Raw genomic sequence first — 12,239 nt, 5'->3', positions numbered from 1 at the left:
TTTCTCCTTCCAGATGTATAAAGAGAGCTTGACTGTTTTCAAAACTCTCTGCTTTTGTTTGTTAGAAACACACACACACACAATTAGAGGACTGGATTAGCTTGACTAACTAAAAACTGAAATCTGAACTAGTTGGAGGAGAGGAAGCTATTTTTTTGTCAGGCTGTCTAAAACTGTGTGGGTGTGTTAATACCTATGAAACTCAGACTTTTTTCTGTGAAAGATTTGACATCCCTGATCTTTCAGTTGAATGCCAAGAGTGCTCCCGCTTCAGTTCCCTAGTCCTCAAAGAAGTCCTACAGCAAAAACAGGGAAGACAGTTGGTATTTCTTATGGCTTGACGGGCAAAAAAATAACCCTTTTTTGAAAATAAAATCTTTCAGACCTCTTTTGTACATCATAAAGAAGCCAAAAAAGCAAAAGTATAGTTTTTTTGCAGGTCACCTTTGATACTGCCTTTTAAACAAGCCAGATATTATTGGTGTTCTGTGAGTTTAATTCTTTGGAATGCCTGTTTAGTGTTTTTCCTTACATATTATCTTCATTGCCTTTTACACTCTTTTTAATTAAATCTATTCCATGCTGCTCTTTGGGAACAAAACACACAAGCTTTGCAAGGAAACTAGCTTAACAAAAGGTATTAGAATTCTTTTGAAAGTATTTGGGATCCAATTACTAGCTTCACATCAGAGAAAAGTAACAACCGTATGTTAGTTTATTTGTTTTCCGTTTTTAGAAGTTCGTGTTAGATAAATAAGTAACAGACCAAGTGGTAATGGCTTGGCAGTATAGTTGTTTGTTCTTTGCGCTTTTAGCAGAGCAGCAACAAACAGGCTGCTAAGAAAGCACTATAAGGTGTGGGAGAGAGAGGTGAAAGATGGAACCCAAATCAGCTAAGGCCTGGGTTTCTGTTTTATAATAAAGTAAATTGAATTTCCCATATATACAGAGTTTGAGATATAGAATCCTTACTTTAACTCTTAGTTATCTAGTGAGCAGACAGACAGTTGTCTGACACCTGAAAGACCTGTTACCCTGTTGTTCATTATTTCCTTATAACAAGGTGGTAGTGCTACTATGCAATCATGCGTGAGCCTCATGTCCCTCATTGATTTTCAGTGGAAGGAAAAACACCAGGTTTTTTTGGTTTGCTGTATTATTGAAATGACTTTAAGGTAATATTAACTCTAGTCTACCTGTGTCAGCTGCTTACACTGCATAAACTCTACTATGATGATTAAAGGTGGAAGAGACGTATTAGATTGTGTCAAATCCCTTTGTAAAAGGTAGGCTACATTCCTTTTACAGTGGGGGCAGGAGGAAGGGAGGGAAGGGGCAGGAGGCAAGGTGGGATATTAGAAGAATTTTATTGACATCTCAGATGTTCTGAAGACTGTGTGCTTCCTCAGGTTTATGGTCCGGTTATTTTGTAGTCTAGTTCATTAAGACCTCCTTGTCCAAAGAACTTTCATGTTCTGGGATCACTGATAATGTGATGCCTGTTTGGTAGAGTTCAGCAGAAAGCTACTGGATTTGCATCATTCTGGTAGCTTTATATTCAACAAATGCCATTGCTGTTGCGTATGGAGAAAAGTTTGTGTATTCTAGATAATAGGGGTGCATGGGTTAATGTATTACATAACATTTTCTTCTGTGAATATTATGTATACCTAAAACAAAACCAATATCTTCAATTTCATCCAGAATCCAATAGGTAGAGCCTTGAGGAGATACAAAATTTATATCCGCGGATATCTGTGGAGTTGCAAGGCTCTACCTGTAAATAAGCAAGACCATCAGGGCTATGGCCAGCAACCGTGCCAGGAACTGTAGCAGCAAAAGCAGCAGCAGGTCAGGCCGCCACTTGCAGGAGCCACTGCCCAGCCTGGGCAGCTCTTCCGGCATGGCTGTACGGCCCCTAGCTCTACCCACTGGGGCGAGCACCAGGTTCACCAGCAGCTATCCCTGGTCACGCTAGTATATGCAAGTGGCTAGCACGCTCCCAGACAGGAGACGCAGACCACTATGTGGAAGGGACCGTGGGACCAGCCAGCTTTCTGTGGACCATGATTTGAGAACCTCTTGGTAACCAGTGCAGATCATGGATCACAGCTGTAATATGCTCTTGGAGAGATTCCCCACTCAATAAGCAGACTTGTTTTTTAGTCTGTTTTTCTGAATATATGTAGGGGGGAGTAGCTCTGTGGAGAGCTCATTGCAGTAATCTAATTTCTGAGTGACTAATGTAACTGTATAGGCAATCCATTATTGACACAACTTGATAACCAAAACCTGGACTTATTTTTTTGCCTCTGCTCTGTGAGTAAGGTGTGACTCCGTGCTGTTTGGCTAGTTCCAAAATGCTGATAAAAATACATAGAGCACTGATCACAGTTTAACATTGTTGAATCATGCAGCCTACTGCTCATGGTCTGAACTTCGCAAAAAGTAACTAAACATTTTGGCCCTTTTTTTTCTTCCTATAGATGCTGTTTTTGCATTCCAGTTGCGCAACCCAGTGCACAATGGCCATGCTCTGTTAATGCAGGATACCCATAAGCAGCTTCTAGAACGGGGCTACCGGCGTCCGGTTCTGCTCTTGCATCCACTTGGTGGCTGGACAAAAGATGATGATGTTCCTCTGATGTGGCGTATGAAGCAACATGCGGCAGTACTGGAGGAAGGAATATTGAATCCAGAAACAACAGTGGTGGCCATATTTCCATCTCCCATGATGTATGCTGGACCAACGGAGGTAGATAAATTGTGAGAGTATAAAAACAATTCCAGTGTTAGTCTGTAATGTTTTGTATTATTGCGCTGTGTATTATTGTGCTGTGGTTTGTATTTTTTTTTTTTTAAACTGGCAGTTGAGCCTTTAATAATAATCTTCTCTTCCTTAGCAAACAGCACCACAGAAATCCCTTTGCTATCCAGGCAAATATCCATGTTTCTATGCAGTAATTCCTGTTTGTTTTAGAGGATTTAAAGTGGGAGATGGGAGACAGAGCAGTGTCAAATTTTTAGATGCCGTTTCCTTTTTTACAGTTAAAAAGACATGATGTATTATCTCTTCACCTTTTCTTTTTAGATGAAGTTATGAAGTCTTTTAACATATTGAATAATTGCCAAAAAACAGATTTTAGAGATCATAGTTTTATGTCCCAATTAAAAATGGGACAGTGGGGTGGGTGGATGGGGGTGTGTCTTTGGCAAACTTAATCTAGGGAGAATTGCTTTACGGCGTTACATAAAAATGATTATGAAATAACTTTTGGCAAGATTTTATTTAGAGGTCTGCATTCAAATTGAACCCTCTAGAGGTTGTGGGATGCAGTGAAGAGAATTAAATGTTGACATTTGGGGGAGATTATTTGACTCAGGGGACATTGGTTCTATATCTCATTATGATTTTTTTTTCTTCGGGCCATGGGAAGTTCAGATCCTGACTAGGTTCACAATAACTGAAATTAACCATCTGATGGCGTTTTGATAGACTTAGTCTAGTTACCATAGACAGGGAGTCCACATAGCAAAAATCAGCAGTTGCATTTAATGTTCGGTTACCTCTCATTGTTGGCAGGCAAGGTAGTTATGGAGACTGAGCTGCCTTTTCACCCACAGAGAAAGGTAGCCCCAGATCAAAGCATGTTAGCTAGGCACCATGGGAAGCTTGAGCTGTTGCTTGCGGTGGATGTGTTGCCACCTTTCACTAAAACTAGACTCATGCAGTTTTTTAAAAAAAATCTCTTTTTTGGCATTAACAATATTTTTGCTTTTGGCTGCTTGTTGTACTCTGTTGTGGTTTAAGAAACCAAACACCCGTAAATTAAGTCGCTTATGAATACAGTGTCCCTGTTTCCATGTTTTCCAAGTGCATATCTTGAGTGTGTAAGAGGGATTTGAACGAAACGACTCACAACCTTCAGTTGTGATAGTGAATAAAATAAGAAACATCCTCTAATTTATGCAGCATTTCCAATGACCTCAGAAAGCAGCCTGCCAGTAATGTGTTGTAACCAGCTAAAGGGGGAAAAAAAAAAGACACTCTTCCTTTAATCATTTTCTGTAGGTCATTTAGAAGACATTGGTACCAGATTTGTTTCTTTAGTGCAAATGATTTACAGAACAACAGGCAGCTGTTAAGCCACTATGGTTATCAACAGGATGTACATGGTTTTCCAATCTGTAAAGATTTAATGGGCATGTTTTGTAGGCCTCAATTTAGCATTTTTGTACTTTAAAAACCTCTTTTTATGGTGTGTTGGGTAACCAGTTAGGAAATTATATGTGCAGTCCTGACAGTTATCTCTGAAGGAAAAGAATCAATTCCAAAAAGGGCAAATGCCATATAAAAACCTTAACTGCTTCACCCACTGGGGAAGATGAGCACATGCCAAGGTAGGGCCAGTCAAGCTTTTTTGCTGCCCCAAGCGGCGAAGGGGGAAAAAAAAATAAAATAAAAAAGCTGCAGTCGGCGGCACTTCGGCGGCAGCTCAACCATGCCGCTTCGTTCCTTGGCGGCAATTTGGCAGCAGGTCCTTCACTCCAAGAGGGATTGAGGGACCTGCTGCCGAATTGCTGCTGAAGACCCGGACGTGCTGCCCCTTCCCATTGGCCGCCCCAAGCACCTGCTTCGTTCGCTGGTGCCTGGAGCCGGCCCTGTGCCAAGGAATATGAATGCATCACACTTGGACAATAGCTGCTGATTATGTTCTTGCCTCTCACACTTACACTTTATATGATTCTAAAGCTTTTTGAAATTATTCTAATGAAACACCAGTGGTATCCTCCACCACGTCTCATTGTGGCGGAGATTCCTTGGTTGCTATTAGACGATATTAGCTATTAGTATGATAGTATAAAACATAAAATTTTCCTTTAGAGATCAAGAAAAGCCCAACAGCTGTACTGGCCCATCTGCATGTTGCTTGTGTAAGTGATGGTGTGTTTGTGGTGTAAACGTGTAAAATAGCAGGCATGCCTAACAGACTTCAGATGCTTTCTTTGCACCCATAGCCCTCATCAGCAATGGAATCCGGTACATGTGCTGTCTAGCTGTGGTCAAGGTGAAAATTCATACCAGTTGTACAGTGGTAATTCTATAATTAGTTTCTGGTTCCAATATTTGCACAGTACTTAGATACTATGTGAGCTCCCCTCTTAAATGTTAAATCCTATGTTTCTTGCCCTGTTAACACTGTTAAGACTTGAAGTATAATTTAATGCAGAATACAATGTCATGCATAGTAACTAACACACAGGATATTCATCTTTCAATAGGATATCTGCGTATGAAGCAGCTGCAGAAGCAGGCTCTTGACTCTTAAAACTGTAAAAATGCGAATTTACATTTCTGCATGTAAATGTTTGGAGTAGGAAGATGATTATAGGTGTCTGCAGCAGTCTGTTAAACCTAACTTTTTGCTGACACAATTAATTATTTCTAAACTTGCATGTTTATAATGTCACAGTAACATAACAGTCTCACCCTATGATGGATCTTCTGTATCACTTTTTCTCAGTGGTTGCCTGGTATTTTTCTTTTAAGACATTTTAATTACTGTCTAACTCAATGTGTCTATTTTATGTTATGTATGTTAGTTTATAGTTATTTTTATGAGAGGGTAAGAATGCAGTTTTTAAAATTTTGTCTTCACATTATCAAGTGTAAAATTCTGTAAGCTACACTCTTATAGTCTTAAAAAGTTGCCTGCCCTGCAGGGAATTTTCTAACTTGCAGGGTGAATTCTATTGATTTCCTATAAAAGAGACACACTTCCTCAAGATAGATAGAATTTTAAGGCATCAGGATCGTACACTGAACGAAAACATGCATATGCACAATGTGCTGTACTTGTTAAGCTGTATTTAATTTCCCCCCACATGTGCACATCAAAAAGATGTTCCGATTAAAGTGCGAAAGTTGACAAACATGAGAACATTTCCCATTAAGGGGATAAATTGATATCCGCTGAACTTCTCTATCATTTTCAGTCAATTACTTACTATATATTGTACAGCTAAGCCACACACTGAAAATATTACAACCAACAATGGAACAAGAAAATTTGCTTAAGATCTGATGGTATAACTGGTTATCCTAGAAGCCACAGAACTGCTACTTGGTTACAAAAAAATCTAGTTCTGTAAGAACCGAAGATATTTAATTGATAGGTGTTACTTTGTCCTATCAGAGATTACATCATAAAAAGACTCCAAGTGGTTTTACTCATAGCGCACTTAGATTGGGATTTCAAAGGTGAGGGAATTAGGTGCTCAACTTGCAGTGAAATTCAATGGGATTTGGATGCCCAAATCCCTTAGGCTTATTTTGAATACTAGGAAAAATATCTAAAACATACATGGAATCACACAATATGTTACACTTTGGAATCTGGTAAGTATTACTTGCAATCTGCTATCCACCAATTATGTTAATGAGGATTATCTACAGACAAAAGTTAAATGAGTTCCTCAGTTCTCTGAAAACAGTTCTGTGTATGGCTGTAGAGGAATGTCAGTTCTGTTTAATGTGGCATAGTCTATACACAGAATTTGCTTTTTAAAGAAAAAAATTTCTGCCTTCAATAAATAGCTTAGTTATAGGGGAAAAAATGTGGCAAAGTTGAGCTGGTGGAATGAGTGAAGCACTTATAACTATGAACTTTACAAAAAGTAATGTAGGGAAAAAAAGTTGATATGTCTCAGTTTTTAATATGTGTGAGTGTATATAAGTGCATATTAAAAACAAACAAACCCCGAAATATGTTTTAATATGTCAATGCTGCTTTAAGATTGAAATTTTAACAAAAACTCAAGGAAATGCAATGGTAATGTTTCTAATAAGTGTTGTTTCCTCCCTTTTTCATTCTGGATATATTTCAGTCTAACAAGTAATCAGAAATAGTGCACAGATGCAATATGGCTGTGTTTAAAATTGCTGTGGGAACTGTAACTTTCACATTTTCTAGCTGTTAAGATTTGCAGTTTTAAAACTATTTCTCTTGATGTAGGTGAAGTAATTGTAGTAAAGTTCTATTCTTTTAAGTTCCTGAATCTTTCTCTCGACAACCTAGTCTGCCTGAATATATTGCTAATAGAAATAGCAGTGACTTTGGAAATAGACAAAGGTACAGTATTCCTAGTGTATATGACATGGGGAATACCCATCTTCTAAGACTCTAAGGGACAGATTTTCAAAAGAGCTCAGCATGCAATAGCTCCTGTTTAAACACCTAAACAAAGTGGACTGATTTTTCATTTGTGCTCAGCATTTGTTGAGACTAATGGGAGCTGCTGGGTACTGAACACTCTTGAAAATCTTGCTACTTCATTGAGGTACCTAAATAGGTGCTGAGCTCGTAGAACAAATAGCCTCAATTTTGAGGACTGAACACTTCAGAAATGGTGTCCCTACATCTTCTGGATCTTTATAAGAATGGCCATAATGGGTCAGACCAATGGTCCATCTAGTCCAGTATCCTGTCTTCCGACAGTGGCCAATGCCAGCTGCCCCAGAGGGAATGAACAGAGCAGGTAATCATCAAGTGATCCATCCCCTGTCGCTCACTCCCAGCTTCTGGCAAACCAAGACTAGGGACACCATCCCTACTTATTGTGGCTAATAACCATTGATGGACCTGTCCTCCATGAATTTATCTAGCTCCTTTTTGAATCCTCTTATAGTCTTGGCCTTCACAACATCCTCTAGCAAAGAGTTCCAGTTGACTGTGCGTTGTGTGAAGAAAGACTTCCTTTTGTTGTTTTAAACCTGCTGCCTATTAATTTCGTTTGGTGACCTCTAGTTTTTGTGTTATGAGAAGTAGTAAACAACACTTTCTTATCTACTTTCTCTACCCCAGTCATGATTTTATAGACCTCAATCATATTCCACCTTAGTCATCTCTTTTCCAAGCTGAAAAGTCCCAGTTTTATTAATCTCTCCTCTTACGGAAGCTGTTCAATACCCCCTAATAATTTTTGTTGCCCTTTTCTGAACCTTTTCCAATTCCAGTATAGACCACTTGCATGCCAAATGGAAAAAATTTCATTCCTTGCCTGTGTTTGTCAGTTTGGGCTCTTCTGTATATCTTGAAGTAGTTCTTGGTGAGAACTGCTCTTTTACACAGGAATAGCAGTACGGGATCAGACCAACGTCTGTCTAGTTCAGTATCCTATCTCCATCAGTGGATGGCACCAGAAAGCTGCAAGCAGCTGCTTGATAGGTTGATATAGGGTAATCTGGCCCCATGAAAGTCTCATCCTAATCCTTAATAGCTAATCTGTCTTCAACCCTGAAAAATTGAGATTTCATCTCCTTTGTGCTGCAGAGCTACTCTCCTTCTTCATCACTAATGGGTAATGTTACCTGTGGAATTGGATGTGGTCCAGTATTACTGCTGGAGTCTCCAGGACTAAGCCTTGCCCTTCAGCTCAGGCCACCAGATCTTCTGCATCCAGTGGTGTAACAAAATAGTGGTTCCGTTTCTCCTGACCGTTTTGTCTTAACTTTAAGTTGTATTTGTTTTTGTGCAGTAGTGACTTTATTTCAGCTTCTCTGGTACAGCACCTTTTGTGTTACTCACCCCCCCCTTCCCTTCTCCCTACCCGCCCTCCCCTTTCCCTCTCCCCCTGCCCCGCCCCCCAGCAGCAGAGCAGCCTTGCAACCACTGAGCCAAGTCCAAGATGTGCTGTAGGCTGCTTTTCGGGACCCTCAGGGGGCGAGCTGCCCTGCTACCATAAACCATAGACCCTCACTTTGCTAGGGTACAGGTTTGGGAAGGCAAATTGTGCCCAGCAGCTGTAAACCACCCACCCTCACCCTGCCAGGATATGGGGCTTTGACTCAGACAGGTGTGTGGGCAGGGTTGAGGACAGCCTGCTGAGGGGTAAGTTGTGTACTCCAGAGACTGCCTTTCAAAAAAAGGCAAAAGCAAAACCCCCTTCATAATGCAATAATTCATACTGTTAATGGTTTAAACCCTTTGTCTGACTTCCCATCCTGAGGGATGTGTTTGCTGGGGCTTTTTTTCCTCCCAGACACACTTTCACGGTGCTGGAAAGGATTCATACCTATCAGATGTTCAAAATCAAGACTTTTAAAAGTCGGATGCAGAGAATTATTCACCCAGAAGTCAAAATGGACATTGCTATGGACATAATTTTACCATTGTGGTAAAGGTGTGCAAAGATCCAAAACTTCATACTATCAACCACTTCCTGGCAGTGGCCATTCGTAGCCAGTTATCTCCAGCAGCTAGGATTGCTGGTGCCATGTATCAGCTTCATCCCCAGGAATTTTTTCTGAGGACATGGAACAACTCACTGGATAGAGTGGAAAATCAGGTGTCATTCCCAGATCACATCTGAATGTCCCTTTGTGGGAGGGTAAATACAAACCATATGCTGCGAGGCAGGCCAGTTTTTCTTTTAGACTTATTGCAGAAGCAAGCCTTGTAGGCAGAACGGCATACTTGAAAAACAAACTTCCAGAATCTTAGAGTACACATCCTTTGAGTTCACATTGACAGCTGTGTCAGTGGTGTGTCTGAACAAAAGCATACAGCCACGGCCGCACAGATTCAGACAGTGGTCCGTCAAGTCCACTGTCATATCTGGGACCGTGGCCAGTAGCATTTACTTCAGAGGAGTGTACAAGAAACCGTGTAGTGGGCAGTTATGGGGCTCAGAGGGGAAGTTTCCTTTCTCTTTTCGTTAGAGGTTGGTTTGCTTATGATTGAAGAATGAGTGTTTGCCTCTTACAAAACCAAGGAGTAACCAGAGGTCAAAGCCTCTCTGTGGCAATGGAGGGAGTGTTCTGGAAAGAGAAGAATCTGCTGTTTTTCATGATAGTTCACGTAAAAGGTGCAGACTAGAGGAAGTGGGAAAACTGAAGTTCTCCTCCTCCGCTAGCCCAAAAGGTACTTCAGACTTGTTAGACAGTTACCTCTATTGCACTTTTAGAAAACTCCAGATCTCTTGAAACGAGAATTCCTTCATTTGAAGCTGGTTGACCTACAGCTAACAGCCTGGCCATGGGGAAGAGAATTGTAGTTCAGTAGAGATTCTCCATTAGTTTCATCGATATTTTTGGGGTATCCAGACAAAATGTAACAAGGAAATTTTATTTATTGATTGGATGGAATCACATTTCTGGTATGAGAGGAAACCGAAAGCGATCTGGGACAGGGACTGTCTCTTTATTTGTATACTGCCCAGCATGGTGGGGCCCTTCTATTATTGTAGCATCTAGAGACAAATAATCATAAAGTTTGCGGGATCCTGGCTACACTAGAGTTTCTCCAAGCCAATTGCTATGGTGCTTGGTTGTAGGAATCCAGTCTGAGTGCGTAACAGCCCTAGTGGCATTCTTTATGCAAGGACATCAGAGAGTCTGAGTATCATCAGAATGACAGATTAGACAAGCCTGTGGCTGGTCTTTCCAGGTGCCATTACCTCCAAAAGGCAGGGTTTAAATTAGTTGTTTTATCCATAGAAGAATCTCACTGTTGTTGTGAGGGAAAGATTATTCTTATAGCTCCAGGATCTCTTAGACCCAAAATGAATTCTTCTTTCCACAGTTAGTGGGAAATAATTCTCGCATCATCTTGTTCTAATCCTTAGCACCTCTTTGGTCATCCTAGAGCTGTAAAGATCTATTTCAAGCATGCATGTATCTCAAGAAGTACACATGCCAGTTGTACCACTTTTATTTCATTCTATCCATAATGGCACAGCCTGGGTCTTCAAGGTTGCTGCATGCAAGATGTTAAAATCCTGCACCAGTTGGAATGCTAGGCATCCGAAAAACTATTTATGAAGAAAGATTCACAGCTCCCTCTACAGTGTTCCTAGTGGGCCTTGCGGGAAGCCTCATCTGAGGAAGATTTGCAAAGTAGGTTTCCATTCCTCTGCAGAGGTATCTACTCATAGGAGGTACTGCTGGGTTGGTTACCAAATAATTCCTTTAAATTACAAATTTCTTGCAGTATATGGGGGGAATGTCTGTTTCTGCCTGTAATTCTATTACAGTAATTAAAACTCTGCTTATCTTTTCACTCCCTGGTTCTGTGGTACACTACTTTCTATTAGTAATGAAAGAGGAGAAAAGTTGTGTGACAGAATGAGAAATTTGTGACCTGGTAATTCTCTTTGTTAGCAGATTCTCTCCTTATTCAACCTACCCTGGTGGTCTGGTAAATGACTAGAATGAAATTTGTAACAAATTGGAATTTTTCTCTAAAGAAGACTTGAACACTTAATTGCTTTAAGGTTATTATATATGAATCAAGTTGTTATTTTAATGCTAATCCGTTGCTGGAGGATTTTTACAGTTTTGGAAGAACTCTTCTGGTGGCCTGAGCTGCAGGGTGGGGGCTTAGTGCTAGAGCCTACAGCAACATTGGATTGCCTCCAAATTTCTTAGGTAAATGGTATTAACCCAGTAGTGATGCATGAGGAGAGAAGCTGTTAACAGAAAATTATCAAGTAAGAAATCACTCATTCCAGTGTAACTTTGATTATGACCTAAAAGTAATTCATCAGAAATTAACATTTTTCTATTTAATTGCTCAATTCTTGTCATTTGCTGACTTATTCTACTGTGAAAACTCCTTATGATAAAAGAAAAGGACAGTGGGGAATATGCAGTCCTTTGGCACTCTGCCTTCCAGCAGTCTCTTTAGTCTCTTGCCATCTTGCAGAACTTGCTAATTGATCAAACTGTCTTCAAGATGCCAGATGCCTCCTGATCTACTATGGCCACCCAGTGCAGTTTGGAAGGCCAGGGAAACACAGATGGAGAGTTGTTTTTAGTTTGTCTTCAGTTTGGCAGAAGTAAAACTGCTGAAAGTGGGTAAATGTTTATTTCATAGTACTGATTAACTTATAGTAATGCTTGCAATTAAAATGTTTATATATGTAATTTTTTTATTGCTCTGATGGGATTTTTGGCAGCGAATTACTGGGCTGCATGTCTTTTAGAGGAGGAATGTATTTCATTTAAAAATGGAAATGTGGAGCCAGATCACATTTCATTGATGGAAAGACTTCCTTTGTATTAAACTGTCATTATGCTATAGGCCAATAAATTACCCAAAAATAAAGCATGTTCAGAGAAACTACTAAGTGTTCCCAAAAAGGATAACAAAAAAATTAAAGATTGCTTAATTTTTCTTCCCAACTGTGTTAAACACAAACGAACAACCCTTTTCCCCACCTCAGCTGAACCCGTCCCT

The 12,239-nt window shown here is 40.1% G+C and overlaps 1 protein-coding gene across 2 annotated transcripts in view; it reads left to right on the top strand.

Moving 5' to 3' along the window:
• PAPSS1 (3'-phosphoadenosine 5'-phosphosulfate synthase 1) overlaps nucleotides 1-12,239 on the top strand; it is an 81,313-nt gene that overhangs the window by 56,213 nt on the left and 12,861 nt on the right. For both annotated transcript variants that reach the window (XM_034771936.1, XM_034771937.1), the window contains exon 10: nucleotides 2,487-2,755. In XM_034771936.1, the coding sequence (XP_034627827.1) occupies nucleotides 2,487-2,755 (269 nt within the window). The remainder of the gene's footprint in view (nucleotides 1-2,486; nucleotides 2,756-12,239) is intronic.

This window comes from Trachemys scripta, chromosome 5 (genome assembly GCF_013100865.1).
Source record: "Trachemys scripta elegans isolate TJP31775 chromosome 5, CAS_Tse_1.0, whole genome shotgun sequence".
Classification (NCBI taxonomy): Eukaryota; Metazoa; Chordata; order Testudines; family Emydidae; genus Trachemys; species Trachemys scripta.
Note: the sequence above shows the minus strand (reverse complement) of the source record. Positions and strands in the feature narration are given on the sequence as shown.